The sequence below is a fragment of the Rhamphochromis longiceps genome, linkage group LG2 (assembly GCF_057381845.1).
Source record: "Rhamphochromis longiceps isolate RC_006_pf linkage group LG2, R_longiceps_female_GT1.1, whole genome shotgun sequence".
In the NCBI taxonomy this organism is placed as follows: Eukaryota; Metazoa; Chordata; class Actinopteri; order Cichliformes; family Cichlidae; genus Rhamphochromis; species Rhamphochromis longiceps.
Genome location: NC_140558.1, coordinates 30902603 through 30922523, shown reverse-complemented (window position 1 = coordinate 30922523; position 19921 = coordinate 30902603). Strand labels below are relative to the sequence as shown.

Below are 19921 nucleotides of genomic sequence, written 5' to 3'. Positions count from 1 at the left end.
GTACCGGCACAAAAGTTAGGCGCACTCAAATTTTTCAACCGCATCGCTTAACACCGCAGTTTTACATGTGCACTTTCTTTGGGGGGGGAAGTCCATACAGACAATATTAATTTCTAAATTATTAACTAACAAACTTGTGCTTAAAGTGCTTTGTCAATATTGTAGAAAATGTTAAAAACTTAATCATCATCTTGGCCTCCTCTGACAACCTGTTTGCTGCTGTCTGCTGCTGAAAGGCCGTGGGGAGAGGGGACACTTGGGCAGTGCATTTACTGCAGCATATAATGTGTTTTCTGGATACACTGTGCTTTTTCAGCATTCAAATATTGATGGCACCGTGTCAGAGCACTGGCTATGAATTTCAGACAGATCAGGCCTTAACTTAACAAAAAAGTTATCAATAGTTCTTTTCATCTTTTCTTATTACCCACAGCTACAGTACATCCACTTCTCTCAGGCCTAGGCTGCTCACTAGGGCTGAGTATCATCACTGATTTCTATAATCCATTCAATTCCGGTTCTCAAAGTCCTGATTTGATTCAATTTAGCCTCAGACAGTCAGAAATATTATAATTCTGATCATTTATCAGTACTGATACACATGAGACTTCATCAGAATTGTGAAAATCACCGCAGATGCCTTTGTGTGAAAGTAACTGAGAATAAAACACAGGAAAACATGAAGGAGATTTTCCTGGTCTGGCTTTTTATAGCAGATAACCTTAAAAATATTCTGCAATTTTGTGTAATTTTAAGAAATTTAAATTTCTTCAGTATTGAACAGCAGAAATTAGGCTTTCTTGTCCGAGGTCATTTAAGTGAAAAAAGAAAAAGCGCTGTAAACAACGCTAGACTGGTGGGTAATAAGCGAATGAATAATGCAGAAAACAGATTTGAGACGGGAAACTGTTCCTGAAGTACAGAGAGAGAGAGAGCTGTGCAGGAAGTGTGATTTTTATCGTGGTGGAAGCAAAACAGCAAAAGTCAGAGGGAATTCATGACGACATTGATCAAATGTGAAGCGCAGTTTGCTGCTTCTTTTGCTGCAGGCTCGGTGAATTTTGGTTGGAGAGAGGCAAAACCTGCAGCTCAGAATCAGCGCAAAAAGACGTAAACACAGCGCGGACCCGAAGAATCGCTAAGCTCCGACAGCGTGTCCGTGTTCAGGCCGTCGGGTGAGAAAGCCGAGAAAGACGAAGCTGATTCTGATGTGTTGGGTCCGCTCCGTGTTTAGGTCTTTGTGTGGAATCCGTTAATGAATTGATATCGCTTTATTCAAGCTACTCACCTCTCTCTTCCACCTGCACTTTCAACTGGACCACGGCCAATCAGAGAGGTCCCGCCCCTGACTATCTCTGATTGGTTTAGTCCACGATAGGGGCATAATGTGTGTCTGTTGTTGACCACAAGGAGAGTTACAGAGATTTTTTTTTTGTTACCGGAACAGTTGGTCGCACCTGTGCGACCAAATATTTATTTTTAGTCGCACCACTGAAAAATTTGGTCGCATTTGCGACCAAATTGGTCGCACTCTAGAGCCCTGCCCTGAAGGTAAGCGAGTCATGGACTAAAGTAAAACAGTATGTTGGATGTGCCATGCAATGCTCAATTACATGGGTGGGAGCTAGTGTGTTAGCGCAGTTAGCTCGTTAACGTGTTGGCTGTCTAGCCCCTCTGTATAGGGTAGCTCGTTAACGGAGATTTGCCGTGTTGTGGCGTTAAGGTTATTTCAACGAGATTAACCTGAAAGCACTAGTGGGAACACAACGAATATGACTGCACATTTACACCGACATCATCCTAGTGCAAAGACAAAAACAACAAGCATGCATGCTACAAACTTTAGCTGAGTCATTTAGACAGCTGTTAGCACAGGATTCTCCTTATGGAGACCTGATATGTTTAATATGCTGCTGAGAATATAGCCCAGAAGAAGCGGATAGTATAGCTTTTATTTTTGGAAAGAGACATTTCTCTGTAATAAACTCTCTTTTCCAAAGATGAGTGATTCCTCAATCAGATACAGGGCTCGCAATATCGCTAGCCCGATGTCCCGGGGCTATCTCTGCCCTGCCTGTCGGGCTATTGTAGGAAGGAAAAATATATGTCAATGCTTTTGCATTCTTTCAGAAATGTAGCTGGGTAATTATGTCATTGGGTGAGCCACTGTCAATATGTGACATATTGAAATCGTGTTTGAATTTGCGCTTGTTTTTTTGCTTTCACTTTGCAATCGCGCGAACTGTGTATAGAGAGCGACAGCACTGATCTGTGAGTGATGATAATTTGTGCACCAATTCCTCTGACATCGTCTTATTAATTGTTAGCTTACTATGCAAACATGACAAGTGAAATCTCCCGCAGCTTAAACATGTGAGAGGTTGATCGCGCAGAGAATCGCTGAGCTTATGTGAGTGCGGCAGGATATATATTTCACTACGATGACCTGGATGACTGAGAACCTTCACAGACAGATATATATTTTAGTTCTGCTGAGCCAAATAAGACAGGTCAGGGTGAAGAAGTGACAGCCAAAGAAAAGCTTACCACAAAACGGAGAAGTTATGACAAATCAGACTATAAGGCAAAAAGAAAGTGCAGCTTTATGGTTTCATGGACAAAAGAATTTCTGTGGCTGCAATATGACGAGCTAAAAAACAACACGCACAAGGGTTAGGGTTAAATTTAAAAACTGTACTTTTGTGTTAAAATATATATTTATCATTTTAATAAATGACAAATTAAAAAGGCATGAACATTTTTTTTTGTATCAAAAAAATATCGAACCGTGACACCAAAGTATCGAACCGAACCGTGAATTTTGTGTATCGTTGCACCCCTAATATATATATATTCTGCCCTCACTAGGGTGTAAAGCTGGTTTCTAGCTTGGCAGATAGCTAACAGGTCCACAATAAACATCCAGGAGTCAGCGGATACGTTTTAGATGTTTACTGTTGAAGCACTGTAAAACTGGTACAGAAACAAAAATAAAATATTACATTTCTGCTGTAATTGTATTTTCTTTACAACATCAAACATTAAGCCATGCACTACGATGTATATAACACATAAACACAAACTTATCCAAACCCTTTCACTGGTTATCAGGCTCACGCATTTAGCGATTAGCTTAATGCTAACATTACATGGGAAATCCCATAGACAGGCTAACGTGTTAGCATCGCGGCCGTTTTTCCTCACAAAAGAAAGTTTTCCACACAAACCTCTAAACTGCTACACAAAACTATCGCGGGAAAGCTTACAAAACAGATAGCAACTACTTACAGGCATGTGCTCTCTCAGGCTCAGCAAGAAAAAGTGAACAAAAAGTGGAACAGACGACAGTTTGTCTAAACGACACACATATATATATATATATATATATATATATATATATATATATATATATATATATATATATATATATATAGAGAGAGAGAGAGAGAGAGAGAGAGAGAGAGAGAGAGAGAGAGAGAAACAAGACAAGAAAAACAGAGCTGGATTTTGGGAGGGAGGTTTATGGAGGATTTTATTTGGGCTGTGAGGCCGTTTCCTGCAGAATCATTATGGCTTATCACAGTAAAACCAACTCAAACTTCATCTCATTACACTACCTTTTTTTTCTTGATCACAAGTGCAGCTCTTTGAAATTACACAATGACAACTTGAACATTTTTTTCTGAGCAAGACTTTTTTTTGAAAAAGATTATATTGAGGGAAGAGTGGTATCACATCACATTTTAGCAAAAAAAGGGGGAAAACGGGAGAAGACGCGGACTGCATATCGCAACTTTTCTATTAATGTGTGCTTTAAGTCCAAAGCAGTAACCTTGAATAGTGCTTGTCCTCTTATGCTTTCCCTCACCCTACTCTGCAGTGAGTGCTTCCACTCCCACCATCCAATTTTCTTTGCATGGCATACATATTGAATGGGTAGATCAGAAAAAGTGAATAGGCCTTTCTTTGATCATGATACAACGCATGGGTTCGGCATCGTAAGGCAGGCTCTGGAGGTTCCTTTTGAGGCTGTCCGGAGTTCAGTTAAGAATCACTCTATTGTTCTCGTAAGGCCCCTTTGTTTCTTAGATCCTCCCTTTGCAGTGCTTTTTATTATTGCCTTTCGCCAACGAGTAAAGCTGATTGTGTTGATTTTTTTTACAGCAAAACTAGCTCACACATGCCTTTCCTGGGCTAAACACAGGACTTTTTTCTCTTTCAGACAATGCTCAAGGACGACTCTTTGCTACTCATACCAAATGTGTTGAAGGTGTTCTTGGAGAATGGACAGATCAAGTCATTTACGTTCGATAGCCGTACCACTGTTCGGGTACGTACAGCCTACAGCTGAGCACAGGGGAAAGGGCAACAGGAATTACCACATGATTACAGCAATGACTTAGTGCCCCTATAATCATTAATTTTATTTGACTATGGTTGAAATGGCTCCTCGTGAAGTAGATGAAGATGTGAAGTGATAATTCGTGGTGATAAACTGCAGTTCCCTCATCCCTCTTTATTGTTTTGCTATAAAAAAGCTGGAGAATATAGTTGAAGTCAGACTAAAAGGGAAATGTATGATGGATGTACATTCATCATACATACCCATCTTGTGTTTTGGTTTTTGCGTCTTTTCTTTTTTTTTGGTGTCGACATAAATCCATTTTGTAGCAAATAAATCGTTAAAGTACATTTTGGATCAGAATACAGAAAGACTATCAACACAATCAAATTGCCATAAGTAAATAAACAGTTTAACCACAAATCTGTCAAGCTAAGAGCCCTCAAAGTTTATCTAATTAATCACAGGTTTCAGAAAACACAGAGAAAAAAAAATAGCTTTAATTCTATGAAACCTTTTTCCTGGCAGTTTCTGGAATGTAAAATCTCATTAAAGTGATTAAGGTCATAAAGCAACAAATGAATTCAGTCAGACAGAGGTCATTTCTGTCTCTATGTCAGCCTCTAAGATGAGTGTGACATCTCCGAGCAGACTCATTAAATGGACTCTATTAGATTTTACAAATCTCTCTTCTGCTCATGGAGGGTGAGGGAGAAAAGAAAAAAGAAAACTCAGAAGCACTTTAAAGGAGAGATAGCGGAAGCTCTCTCCTGTCAGCCTAATTAAATGGAATTTCAGCATAATAAGAAAGCTCAGATCAATAATACAATACCGCAGATTTAATCAATGGTACAAGAGGATGCCTACTTGTATGGCTATTAGAGTATCTGTCAACTAAAGAAGCTTCCCTGCGGTGTTTTCGGCTGCATTCTGTGGCTCCTTCACTTGATAGTGTGGCTTCCCCCAAGCGTCATTTAATGCAAAGCACACAGATCAATAGCATTAAAACTGCTTATCTTTTAGGGACAGCTATTGGAATACATCAGCACAAGTCAACTAACTTCTTGATGGGCAGCAAAGCATTTAGTGTACTTGCTTTCTTTTGCAGTTGTTAATAAGAGTCCATATAAAAATTCATTACCAAAATGCAGTAACATCACTACATTAGACTCCTTTTTTCATGTCCGTGCAACTTAGAGTCCGAAGAAATTATGAAACCTTATCCTGAGGCATTGCCAGCAGTGAGGAATGATAAGTCATAAATGTCCCCTTAGATGGTACTCTCTGCATTTTAGAAAGATGATACAAGAAGCTCTACATCATTCATAGATACTGATCTGCACTGAGGTAAAATGTTTTCCCTGCACACTCCAACGTGCTGGAATTATTTTCCTAAATCGGTTGCAGTCACTGTGCACAATATAGAATATCTATAAAAGCTCTCTACTGCACAAAATGGCAAAACATAATATCAAAGCACAGAGATTTGAGTGAAAATACTCACTACAATGATATCAATGATAAAATGCACCACATAAACATGGAGGGAGGGGGGTTCAAGGGTTCAAGGTGAAAAGTAGCTTCAGTACAATGAATGTTCATATTTCTTGTAGATTAATGTATTCTTACTGAGGCAGTGTATCCCAGTCACTCATCTGCTTCCATCTCATTTCCTCCAGGATGTGATCTCTTCCCTGCAGGACCGCCTTTCACTGCGCTACATCGAGCACTTTGCGTTGGTGTTGGAGGCAGGTGGTCTGGACCAGAATCAGAAGTTGCATCTGTTGCAGGAGAACCAGCCACTGACACATGTAAGAAACCTAGAATGAAAAAAAGAAGAAGACTTGTCTAAAAACACTTCAAATTTTATACATGCTATGTTAAAAGTGATTTTCTGTGTTAAAAAATAATAACAGAACAAAAGCCTACCCACCAAAAGTTGTTGTCACTGAAAAGTTTTTTTATAACTACATTTACATGAAACTGATAGGACATGTTCCCCTACCAATAAATCCAATATCTTCAGATAACCAGCAGATTAAAACACAGCCCTTGTTATTGAGAAGCAGTATTGCCTACTGCTATACCAGAGGTTCCCACGATTGTTTGAGCAAAAATTGAAATTCATCAGACCTGGTAGCCTTTTTCCAGTTGTCTTCTCATCAATTCTGGTTGCAGTTCCCTGTTCTTGACCACACAAGTTTGACATGTTGTTCATTCAGAGATGCTCTTCTGCACACCTTGGTTAAGTGATGTTGCCTTCCTATTAGCTGGAAGCAGTCTGGCCATTCTCTCCTGACCACTGGCATCAACAACCAACAATCAAAAACCACTTTTTCTCACAGACCTCCTGAATATTTTCTCTTTTTTTGGATTATTCTCTGTGTTGCAAAAGGGACACATAAAAAAGTTTCAGGGAACCGGCCCTCAAGGACTGGAGTTTGAGACCCCTGCAGTAGATCATCAGTTTCTGAAATACTCAAATCACCCATCTGGCACCAACAACCATTCCACATTTAAGGTCACTTAAATAACTATTTTTCCATTTTGATCCCCGTATTGAACTTCAGCAGGTGATTTTGATCATTAAACATTTTTGCCGTACTACACCTTGACTAAAATGACACATAAACAGAACTCACCGTGAAATGCCAAGATAGTGCAGATTGATTCATGATGTATCAGTCTTCTCTCTTCACTTAAATGATACTGAAATGACTAAATGAAATATGAAATAAATGAAAATGATACTGCAATATGTGAATAAAATCAGTTATTTGGTATGTGGTTGATATAATTGTATTCCCACAGGTGGTGCATAGAACCTATTTCCAAGGGATGAAGTGTCTGTTCCGCATTTGCTTCTTTCCCAAGGACCCTGCAGATCTGCTAAGAAGGGACCCCGCTGCATTTGAGTACCTTTATATACAGGTAAAGCATTGGATTAAAGGAAGATTAAAACAGATGTCAACAGTCATGATACTTTTGAAGTTGCCATCTCCTCAAAGTGCTGTTTGAGCCAGAGTAAACAGTTTTCTTGCAGTTGTTCTTTGGGAATATGAGGAAATCGAAACAAATCAATAATACATTTTAAAAACAATTTGGAAAGAGCACTATACAGAGAATGTGTCATCATGTCCTCACAGAGTCGCAACGATGTCATCAAGGAGCGTTTTGGCATGGACTGGAAATCAGACGTCACGTTACGATTGGCCGCACTTCATATTTACATCACTGTGTCCTCTGCAAGGCCCAATCAGAAGATCTCCCTCAAGCATGTCGAGTAAGTCCACAAAAAAGTGACGTTTTCAGAAATTATAGAGGGGGAAAAAAAACCCCTGATCTATTGCATTCTTAACCTCATTAACCATTCTGAGTCCCTTAGTGACGTTTGTTCATTCAACAATATCTAAATGATTAATAATTAATCCCAGCAGTATTAAAAACTCAAATACTTAAGGATCATTTTCTGCAGGTCATTATGAAAAAAAGAAAGCCATTGCTTTGTGAAATTACATCTCTCCCTCAACTTGCCCACTTACTCTTCGAAACCTCGACCTAGCAAGTAATTAGCTTCGACTATCACAACCACAGAAGCAGAACAGGTTCAATGTGCTTGTAATAGACTTAGGATAGCCATGTCAAACCAGGGCTGGTAGAAGATGTCAGCCAGGCTCACTACATCTTCCGATAGGATGAAAGAAAACTTCTTTGGTCCTGCAGTTATGACATCCTCCTTGTACTCTTGCACGCCACTCTGTTTGTCTTTTGCGTACACTTCTGCTATCCTTCTCTGTGTTTTCACAGAAAAGAGTGGGGTCTAGAGCCTTTCCTTCCACTTACTCTACTTCCAACAGTAAAGGAGAAAAACGTGTGCAAATCCCTGTCTCAGTTGCTGAAGACATACCAGCATCCACCACCATCGGGGAACAAGGTTTCTTCATATAAAACATTTTATCAGTAAAAATCTAAACCATTTTAATGACTGCAATAGCTTGTATCTTGCTGGATGATTTTATATGTATATGCATGCAAATGCTCCATATTCTTGATTACTATTAATGCAAACCCAAAACCTCTGCTGGATCTTAGTTTATTGTATAGAATCTTTATGTCTGCTTGATAATCATTCCTTTCGACAAGCTCTTCATCCTTACAGATGTAACTGTTGCATAAGAGTTTATTAGAAAGAACTGTGGCTCAAGAGTGCCCCTAAGAGGCTGTATGGAGCACTAAAGGTGGACTGGTCTTTATTAAAAGATTCTTCTTTATCATTCTGTTGACAGGTCCCTCCACTGCAAGGAAAGCTGCAGTACATGCGTGTGCTCAATGACCTTCCACCTTTTGGTGGAATACTGTTCCATACTGTTGGACTGGTAATATATTTTTGGATCATTCGTCTGTAAAATGTCCATCCATCCATCATGGTAAAGTTGCTGTGTTCTTCTGTAGGAGGAGAAACAATCAGCTACAACCCTGTTGGTGGGTCCTCGACATGGCATCAGTCACGTTATTGATCTGAAAAATAACCTCACAACGGTTTTGGCCGAGTTCAGTCGGGTGTCTAAGATCCAGCTCTACCGTGAGAGCCAGGGAGTGGCTCGTGTGGAGGTGACAATCCATGAGGCCAAGGTATCATTACAAAGTGCCAAAAGTTTCATATTACAATAGTTTAAAACTTAACTTTGGAAATACTACAATTGTTTAGTATACACTGGTCAACAGTTAAATTTGATAAGGTCTATGCTTGTCCCCTATTAAGTCTCCTAATTCTCTTTCGTGACATTCCCTTACAGCCACTGGTTCTCCTCATGGAATGGCCTGATGCCAGTAACTTTGCGTGCCTCATCTCTGGTTACTTCAAGCTTTTTGTAGATCCTAAACGTACAATCTACTTTAGAACCCCGGGTCAGTCGCAGCTGACCAAGGCAGGTATGTCACTTTTAACCTCTGTTGTTCATTTGCAAAATGCCATGTTGATGCTGAACTACATGCCCACGCCCAAGTAAAGATTTAATTTAAAACTACAGAATACAACATTGTTTCCTTAATAGTTTAAGTTGAACAACATCACACATTCAGAGTCGTATAAGTGTCTTTCTTCCGGTTTCGTATTAGACACTGCATGTCAGGAAATTGGCAGTCTTCATTATGTTCAGTCTTCATGGACATTGATGGACACTGCTTGAAATCATTACCTGATTATCCAGAGTATCCTGGAAATCCCATCCCATGGCGCCCTCTGCTGTCTCTCTTCCCATCTCCATCTTGACTCATTTGGAAAAAAAGTAGTCCATATTTCACTTTTACACAAAATATCAACTGAAACTGATTAACTGAAATGTATTTTTGCTGTAATCATAAACATTTGCTGTCCAGACATGAACAGATCTGCTTCCATCTGCTGTATCAACCTTTAGTCTACATCAAAGAAGAACAGTACCATTCTATCATCACATCCCACTGAATCTAACCTTCTAACTTCAAACAAACTTCAACGTTCAATTTTCATTTTTGAAATAAATAATCCCCATGTGACCACCAGCTGCCGCCTGCTTTTCCATCTGGATCTTCTCTGTCCCCATTAGTTTTTAACTCCTCAAACTCTCCACTCCTCTGACAATTCTATCCTCAGATTACAGAAGTTCCTACCATGCACACCCACGCTCTGGGGCAGCCAGCTTGCCAAGTGGAGGGCGACGAGGAGACGAGAGGGAAAGCTCGCACAGGGAGTCAGGGTCTTCAAGGGCCGTGGTTCCCGCAGAACCTCAGCATCTAGGCCTGTGTCATGTCCACCTTCGAGAACAACAACAATTTCAGGATCTCCAAACGCATGCCGAAGCAGAACTCGACATCAATGAGAACTTTATTTCACAGGAGCCACCCGGACGGCCCCGCACAAAGTCAGATCCCACCCAGCAAAGTACAGAGGAAATAGCCGGAGTTTTAGAAAACCCAGCAGTGGAGAATGCTGGATTTAGAATCCGAGCACAAACAATGGGTCAATCCCAGAAAACGTCACGATACTTCTGTGACTCCTGCAAAGCCAGGCTTAGGGCAGAGGGTCTCTCACCTGCAATGAACAGCAGTGGAAGCTCTGGGAAACACTGCTCCAGTACTTGTGCCTCCCGAGATGGAGGAGCTGTTGACCTGACAGCTCTACCACCACCACCTGGGAATGAAGAAGAGGACGAGGAAGAGGCAGTTGGCGGTGGAGAGAAGCTGCAACCACCACCACCTGCCATTGCTGCCCCACCACCTGGCTTCAGGGACAACAGTTCTGATGAGGATGACCCAAAGAGAGGGAGGAAGGCTCGTACCAGTGCCAGCACCGCGGTCGCCTCTGGAAAGCTGTCCCAGGCAAAGGAAGATGTGCCTGTGACACTTATTGATAATGTGGCCACAAGAACGGTCCGAGATCATGCCCAGGAGCTTGATGACGCTCTGGTGTCCACCTTACAGGCACTTGAAGCTTTGGCTGCCTCTGAGGATTACCCCCATCACCCTCAACAGCCAACACAGACTGCAGGTCAACAACCTCAGTCATGCCACTGTTCTCAAAATACACATGTACAAAACAGGCCATGGATTATGTACTGCCAGTAAACAGTATTACCATACATTTGCAATACATCATTTTAGTTCATTAATATCCAACTAGAAAGATATTTTAATTAAGCTTAAAATAATGTTGTCAGTCATCTAAAAAATAGCAGATTTTGCATGAATAAGGAATCAGTAGCTGCCTATTTAAGTCGTGTGCTTAAAAAAACAAGCCAACCAAATTTTTATATCTGCCTAAAATAGAGGCACTTACACTCATAGAGCTGTGCACACGCAACCCACAGTACTCTTGTGTCTTGTGTGGAAAACCCATTGATGCATAAAATTATCTGAAGAGATTTGATCCCGACTGATTTTCAGTTTCATTATCACAATTTTATCAGTCAGCTGGAAATATCAGTTTCCACAGAACACTATGAAAATGTTCTCTTTTTTTTAATTTCGTGTGTTATTCTAACATTATACTGTGTTGCTCTCCTCTTCAGGCCTGATTGTCTTAGCTGCTATTACACCTGAGTCATCACTGGACTCAGGCCATGAGACCAACTCTTCTGAATTGACAGACGTTTCTGAGATGGTGTCGGCTATGAAACAGAACCAGAACCAGGCCTACCTGCTGGCTCACCATATCAACAAGGATCGGATCCTCTGCCGCCGTGACTTTCCCCTGGCAATCCCTGGCTGCACTGCAAAGACCATAGGGACTGGGGCCTTCTCCGTGGGTCAGATCCGTGCTGGCTGTCCACCCAAGCAAGTAATCCTGAGCAAGACTGTTCCCTTTAAAGTCAGCCCAAGCCAGGACTCTGCGGTTCTCAGTGTTGTGACAGAACAGGCGGGCAATCATGAAACTACTCAGATTGAATCGAAAGGGGAATTAAAAGCACCCACCAAAGCAAACACCCCAGAGCCCCCGTCTAAACCACCTGTGGAACTTAAGGCTTCTGGTGCTTCACACACAGAGCAAGTCAGCAAAGATCAAAAGTTAGTAAATTCTTCTGGGGAGACAGTGAGAGAAAATATCTCTGATGGTATAAAGGGGAAGACAGCAGTACCTCTCAATACAGACCCTGCAAACAAAGCCTTACCTAGTCTCTTGTCTGTGGATAGAACTGCCACTGCCAAGATTTCCCCCTCTAACATGTGCCAAGATGCCGAGACTGCCTCTAGTGAGACCATGAAGCCTTCAGCCTCTACAGAACTTCTGCCAGTTGATGACCTTTTCTGTACTTGTCCAGTACAACAGGAGTCTACATCTCAACTGAGACTAAAAGACCCACAGATTCAGAAAATAGTCGTGTTTCAATCCTCATCTCCCACAGATGATGAGCGCCTTCGAGCCAAAGGTCTCCAGCTGGCTAACAACAAAGAAAATGCGGCGAAAATAGGACCAGAACCTAATTTGGCAAAACCCAGCCCACAAATACAAACCAAGTACTCCCCTCGTTTGCCTCCAAAAGCGGAGAGAAAAGAAACAGCTGAAAGCAAAACTGAGGGTGCCCTGGACAAATCACAACCTGAGTCGCAGAAATGCCCAGTGAAATCCTTACCTATTTTAGATGATCCAACAACCCCTAGTCACTCTGTAGATAAAGTCTCCACTCTCCCTGCCAGAGATTTGAAGAAACAGAGCAGTGGTAAGGGGAAGTCCCAGCGCAGTGCTCCCTTCCTGAGCTTTAGAAATCTTCTTTCAGCCACATTTCCAGCGAGAATGCGAAGAGAAACAGATGAGCGCAGGGCTCAGCTGCAGAAAGTTCGCCAGTATGAGCTAGAGTTTTTAGAGGAGCTGCTGAAACCAAAGTCATCGCAGGGAGAATTTATGCCCCAAGGTTCCTCACCCGTACCTTCAGGAACTCCTTGTTCCTGCCAGCTCCGTTCCAGTCCAGTCCTTAAGGCACCAGGGATCTCCAGGGAGCAGCGACGCAGTTGTGACTGCAAGCGAATGTGTAGGGGGATGCGACTACCTGACACACCGGTTGGCTCTACAACGGAGACTCAAAACAGAGGTAGAGAGAGAACTGTCTCGAAGACCCCTCCTGCAGTCTCCAAAGCCCCTCAAACCCAAGGTGCTACGAGGAGACCTCAGACTTTGGAGATCAAAACCACACGAATACGATCTACAAGTCTTGAGTCAAGAGAGCCAAGAGGAGAACATGGCTCCTGCTTGCCCACCTGTACTTCTCAAACAGATTGCATGGGAGCGCCACAATATAAGAAGCTTCAGAGGCGATACAGCATTGGAGAACTGGACAACAGCACTAGCACACCTGTGTATGCTGAGGTAAAACCCAAAGCCAAAAGTCTCGAGAAGGAGATGGAGAGAGTGAGAGCCACAGGGCTGAGGCTCCCCACCCCAGTAGAGCCAGTCCACACTCAGTCCCACCAGGAGGGGAAAGGGAAAAAGGGTGTGTTTTTCATTCAGGGAGAGGAACTACTGCGTGAAAACAAAGAAGGGACTGGAGAGGTGTTGCTGACCATACCTAGCGAAGACAGTGATGACAAAGACAAATGCTGCTCATTCTGTTTTTGCTACCGGAAGTGTGAGGCTGCAGACGAAAGCAGCGAGAAAGATGAACTTTCATACTCAATACCCCTTCAGGTCCTTCCAGGCATGGAGCTGGACTCACATACCTTTCCTGTCGTAAGCAAAACCCTCCAGGTTCTTAATGCCGAGGACTGCAGCGGGGACGAAGAGGAGGTGGAAGAGGAGGAACCTCAGATGCAGGAGATTGACCTGAGAGCCTGCGGTACACTGGAGGGGAGCCTAGCTCGGGTGCAGGCTTTACAAGGGAAAACGTTTAGCTTGCCCGATGGTTTTCTAAATGCTCAATTGGATGCTAATGAGTTGTTGGCTATCCTGCGTCACTGTGCTAACACCCCACAAGCTGAGGGTGAGGCTCGCCTTCAACCTTCACGGATTACAGAGTACAAACAGGAGCTGGCTGTGCACTTCAAAGAATTCAGAGCATCTTGTCGGAGAGTGGCGAGTGTTGAAAAAAGTCCAACACGCATGCTTGCTGTTGTCACGGCTAGCTTTCAAGTGTTGTGTGAACTAACTCAGACTTTCATCAAACTGGTCAGAGGGGTTCGTTCAGAAGCCCAAAGGCTGCAGCTGTTGAGAAAAGTTGAGGAAGTTGCCATCAATTACACTTTGCTGTTGCGTGCAGCAGAAGAGTCAATGGGGCACTCAAGCAGCTTACCGACAAAAACAGTGAGCCCCCAAGTTTCCTCCAACGCCAATAACATGAGCTCCCTCACTCGACCCATCAAAACTTTGCCTTTGCAGTAAGATGAAATCAGAACAGTCCCGAATGTGGGTGGCAACTCTATCCAAATTCATTGTTTATTTATTTATTATTTACATTTTTTACGAGATGTGCAATGAATCATCTTCAGTAAAAATTGCAATGCAACTGTTCCATCACATGTTTACAGGCCCTGAGGTAGCCTCGTGGATCTTATTATGAAGTAGAAAGATACACCAAACTAATGCACAATGGGATATGAACCCTACACAGACTGGATGATACAGGGCTAATCACCTCATATCAATATTCACAATATACATAAATGATTATAGTATAATATTTTATATGTAATGTATATTTGAGTTGTGTCTACCTAGCAAATAATATAAAGTTTTGTGAAGAAAAAAGGTGAAGAATATATTTGAAATGTATTGAAACAAGAGAACTATTAAAATTATAACACATCAGAAATAAATGTATGCTTTGGACAAAAATATTTCAGAAGTCTCGTCAAGTATAGCAACTTCTGTAAAGTACGTAGTCCAAAGGGTTGGCTGGTTGGTTAGATGGTGTTAGATGGTGTTTGTGTTTATTGAATTTTCTGTTGTAATGCAAACTGGTCTCTGCTAGCTATGTTGACAGTGTGAAATACTGATACAAGAGTCAAAATGTAAGTGACAGTGTTGGAAAATGAAAAGCACTCAAAGACAAGTATAAATATTTAACTATACTGATAAACACATGCCCTTTCTCTCACTATAAAGGTGCAGGTATGAAACAGACCTGCTCAGGGCAGAAAATGTAGCATAGATTCAAGTCACAATCTTATTCACGGTACAGTAATGAGTGTTGTTACCTCATTCTGCTGCAGAGAAGGCATACCCACAATGTACTTAGTAACACAGACTGTATTTTATGCCACCACTAATAGCTCATAGCTCACTTGCACCTCACCAATTGTTAACAATAGTTTATACACACCCACCTGCAAGTGAGTAGGCTTATCCTTAGGACTTTGCACAACCTCTGAAACTAGTTCTGAAGTTGAACTGTATCTTTTAATGTTTGTTTCGCTGTTTCCAAGAGAGTTAATGCCGCTATTTTTTTTTTTTCACAATTCATCTCCTAAAAGTGAATGCTGATCAATTTTAAAAGATTCCCCTGTTTTTATTTAAGTTTTCAGAAACAATATAAACAAATTTGCTTTCTATGTGCTGTTACACATTGTGCAATCTAGCAAATATTTAAGAACACATAAAGTAGTTTTCTATGTATTTTAATAAAACTAACACATCATTTCCTGTCTGAAATCTTCTTTGTGTCTCATCCTCTTGTTATTCCTGGAAATTACAGCAAGAGCCTTTAGAATTTATGCCAGCCTAACGTGTGTAGTGGATGTGCTATTAAAAGAAAGTGCTGTGAAACCGTTTACCAATTATCAGAGGCAATTGGGCTAAATAACAAAAATACACAGGAAATGCAACTTACTGTTTTGAATAAAAATAAGATTGATCAGTCAGTTTTAAATCTAATGGTTTGCATGATTTAAGAAATCATCTGGTCCACAAAAGGTCTTAAAATAAACTGCAAACAACCTCAGATGAATAACAACACATGATCCGGTGCACCATGTCATTATTTTATTTTTTTAAATTTCTTTTTACAAAAACTAAGCCAAACTGTAGAAGCAGTGTCTGAAAAAAACCCAGTGACACCCTGTGAATCAGTAGCTTGCAGAACCACTTTTAACAGGAATAACTTGAAGTGATTTTTTTCTGTTTTGACTTATTCATCAATCCCATTGTTGTGGAGAAATTTTGGCCCACACTTCTTTGCAAAGTTGCTTATTTAAAGTGGAGTTTACATTTGTTTATGCACAGCACTGCATTTGAATCCGATTGAGGTTTGGACTTTGACTGGGCCATTGCAACACCTTGATTCTTTTCATTTTCAAACATTCTGTAGATTTGCTGCTGTATTTGAGATCAGTGTCATGTTGCACAGCTCAATTTAGCCATCAGACAGATGGCCTTACATGTGACTCTAGAATATTTTGATAAATGAGTTCATGGTTGACTCAATGACTCCCAGTTCCTGTGGCTTCAAAACCTGTCCTGTTTATGCTGATATGTTGTTTTGGGCTTTCACCACTGTGAATTATGGAGAGACAGACTTCTGAGGTCTTGTGGTCTGTTCAAATGCTGTCATGTTTTTTTAGGGAGAAGAGTCTCCTGGTAACCTTTCAAACAAGACTTACTTGTTTAGTTTTTTTATAATTGAACTGTCATAAAGTTTAAAATTTAACATGCTAACTGAGCCCAGTAAAAACTGAGATGTAGCTCTTGGGTTTTTTTGCAGTTTCTCTGAGCATTGCACAGTGTGACCTGGGAATTTGTTGGGATGTCCAGTACTTGGCAGATTGGCAACTTTCTTGAATGATTTCCACTTTTGAATAGTTGAATGATAGCCTTCAAATTCTTTGGAAATGGCCGTTTAACCTTTCCCAGAGTGATGGGTAGCACTAATTGCTTCTGTAAAATTGATGCTGATTCCTTTGATCACAAACCTGAATCTTGCAGATGAGCACTGTCAGAACATCTGCTTTTACAGAGGTGCTCACACTTGCTTAAGAGATGATCAGTTTACCAAGTACATCTAATTAGCAGCCCATAGCTGCTGCTTACATTTGTGGTTTCTATAGAAGCAGGAAGGGTGTACATAATTTTTCACATGATGCTTCTGCATTTGGCTTAATTTTTTTTAATTTTTTGAATAAATAAAGAAACTTTAATATTTCATGTGTCAAGTACCCTTATGAAGATACCGAGGCCAAAACATTAACATGTTTGTTGGCAAGGCAAAATACATTGCGAAATTAAGAGTTGTTAACTATTTACCTTAAGTTTTGTGCTAGTGCTAACTTATTCCCCCAGGAACTCGACACTGAACTTAAAATTTTTTGGTTTAGTACCACCGAGTTTTATTTACTTAATTTTATCACCTGGTAAGGACCCGATGATTGTTTTTATCATGTACTAATAAGTAAATCTTAGAACTGAAAGAGGGTGTGCTCTTTTTTTACATAAATGTAAATTATGAAAACATCTGTGACAACACTGCTTGTAAGGATGCTGAATGTCAAGCGGTAAACATGCTGCATAAAGCTAACTTGCAAATGTTCAATATTTTAGCATTTACATTTAATTTAAGCACACCTAAAAAAAACAAACTTAAATTATATCAAAGTGTTTCTTTAAACATAATCTCTTTTATTCAATTCTTTTTTAAAATAGATTAAATCTTTGATTACAGAAATATACCTCTGAGTGGTTCTACATTATCCTCATAACATAAATAATCATCAGTAACAGCAAATGTGGCACTTATTACACCTATACTGTGATATGCATTTTGTATGAGAGTTTCACCTTCAGTATGAAGGCCATTGGCACTGGTGTCTTGGTTTTATTGAGCACTTTCTTCTAAAAGTTTTTTTCCTGTTGATGTGTCATTTCCATAACCATAAGCAGTGTTTTCTTCTTCACTGTACTGCATGTTTCCCTTTACGTATTACACTTTCAGGGGCAGACACTTTGACCATTGAAGGTAAAGATACTATTTGTATAGATCATTTTCCACTTCTAAAGTAGAAAAAAGAGGCAAAACTGAAATGGTATGATGGCAACATATTAATGTTTTGAAAATGATATTCAGTATGGAGATGTATAATTTTACAGTGAAAATGTACATAATAAGATGATTCATTAAAAAAAGAAGAAAGAAACACTTTTAAAGCATCACTTGTATTCAGATTTATCCAACACTATGCTATTTTGTAAATAGGACAAAGCAATACATATCTGTATGGTAATTATTTATAGTAGTAATGTAACATAGTGACTAATAGCAAAACATATATTTTAAAGACTATATTATGATTATAAAGCATGGGACATGTTTATTTTTATAATCAAAAATAGCAGACAATGTTCCCTCATCAGCATATTTCCACATTATAATAAACATTCTTTGTGGTTGTCATTGTTCCAGTTGCTTTGCTTAAACTGTGTGGAGTAGTCTGTGCTTCATTCATACGAAGAGCTCACCCTGATTGATCCATTGTTTCTTTATGTGCACCTATTCATTCCTGTCTTTATTTACTGTCAATGATCTTCAGTGTGGTCTTCTGTCTGTGTACAAGTTAACCCATGTTTTAAGAGCAATAAAGCATATTATATAAACTTCTTCAGAGAATTTGACAATGACATTGCACGCACTAAAGTCGAGCTAATGCCAGGCTGTCCATTAAAATGACTTTGAACGAGTAAGTCATGTGAAAGACTACCAGGAAAGGTTCTTGCTGCTGTCTTACTGCCTTTTGCTAAAAACTGATGTTGACTTAGCAGTGCAAACGGCACTGACTTGGCACAATACCAACTACTGACATGGCTATGATATTGCATATATTTTCGTGTGCTGTGCTTAATGTTAAATATTCCAAATCACATCAGGCCACAACCAGATTAGCCAAAACAATGCAGTAAGATTGTGGAAGTTACAAAAGTGTCAATAGTTAAAGATAAAAACAACAGCAACAATAACTTTCAGTGGAAGTAACAGAGCAGAGTTCCAGGAAAGAGGTGTAGTTTGTTACCCCTGAGATGAATTGTACCAAAAAGCTAATGCAATATTAAATCAAGAGACACTACTTCCACCTTTACATTGTGCTACGTTCCTGTTAAAAGATATTTGCAGCCAAATTAGGTGTTTAATCCTCTCCATTACTGAGATCGCTCCACTCTTCCCCTCCAACATTTTTTGTGCAGCACAAGTATTGCCCCTTTGGAAAAATAAATGCATGAGTAGATAACATATCATTTATCCAGAGTGTCAGCCATTTTCCTGAAGCTTCTGTTACCCAGCATGTTTAGTGGACACATACCTTTGGCCAGATGAAATGTGATTGTGTGGGTGATTGTAGTATGTTTGCAAGCTGGAACGATAAGTTCACATGGTGTACAGTTTCACTTTCATGGACATCAGGGTAATGTTGGACAATTTTCATTAGCGACCATTGCCTTGTTGTTCTTGGTCTTCATGCATTCAGCATACTGCAGTTTGTGGTGTGTTTTGAGGCACTCTTCTTGGTTATCGTCACTTGCATTAAATCAGAGTTGATGATGATCCACTTTGAAGAACAAGCCTTTTACTTTCTGCCAGACTTGTCCAGGAAACTTCAGCACACATGCAGGCACGTGGGCGAACACTGATTTGGGGAGTGCTTGATTTGCTTTGCATGCTATTCACAGAGTACGCATTTATTCATCTGGTTCCATGAAAACACAGCTTTACAAAATCCAGAGTTTCATTTCCTTATTTATACGGTCAGTGTAAAGCACATAACAGAACATATGTACAGACTCATGTGTCTGAAAACATGAAATAGCAGTTTGTTATTGTGTCTTATTATGTTTGAGATGAGCACTTTTATAATCAGGCATTGATGAAAGGACATGGATGGTCATCAGTGGACACCGTGGGTTTATTTTCAGCTCAGAATAACATATATATTCTACATCTTTCTAATACTGTGTCTCTGTGGACAATAAGGCAGCTGTTAGACAGTTTCTCTGATAGGTTTGCCTTCTGTTACTCTGTTTAAATAAAATTACAGTATGGTATTAGACTCCAGTGATCTAATCAAGCCATGGGTAAAATTTATTTAGTGTGTTGAAAATGTGTTTTTTCTAAGTCATCTTAAGCCACATAT

General features: G+C 40.2%; 1 protein-coding gene and 1 long non-coding RNA gene across 2 annotated transcripts in view; one reads left to right on the top strand and one right to left on the bottom strand.

The window, feature by feature from the left end:
• frmpd3 (FERM and PDZ domain containing 3) overlaps positions 1–15420 on the top strand; it is a 57742-nt gene extending 42322 nt beyond the window's left edge. Inside the window, exons 7-16 of the mRNA XM_085422716.1 lie at positions 4223–4330; positions 6022–6153; positions 7154–7273; positions 7489–7625; positions 8150–8276; positions 8629–8718; positions 8795–8974; positions 9139–9274; positions 9978–10871; positions 11392–15420. Of these exons, the coding sequence (XP_085278842.1) occupies positions 4223–4330; positions 6022–6153; positions 7154–7273; positions 7489–7625; positions 8150–8276; positions 8629–8718; positions 8795–8974; positions 9139–9274; positions 9978–10871; positions 11392–14192 (4725 nt within the window). The 3' untranslated portion in view covers positions 14193–15420. The remainder of the gene's footprint in view (positions 1–4222; positions 4331–6021; positions 6154–7153; positions 7274–7488; positions 7626–8149; positions 8277–8628; positions 8719–8794; positions 8975–9138; positions 9275–9977; positions 10872–11391) is intronic.
• LOC146677470 (uncharacterized) lies at positions 2938–3359 on the bottom strand. The gene is made up of 2 exons (XR_014907568.1): positions 3289–3359; positions 2938–2973 (listed from the first exon to the last, which is right to left on the bottom strand). It is a non-coding gene; the product is annotated as an uncharacterized LOC146677470 (long non-coding RNA).
• Positions 15421–19921: the final 4501 nt, after the last annotated feature.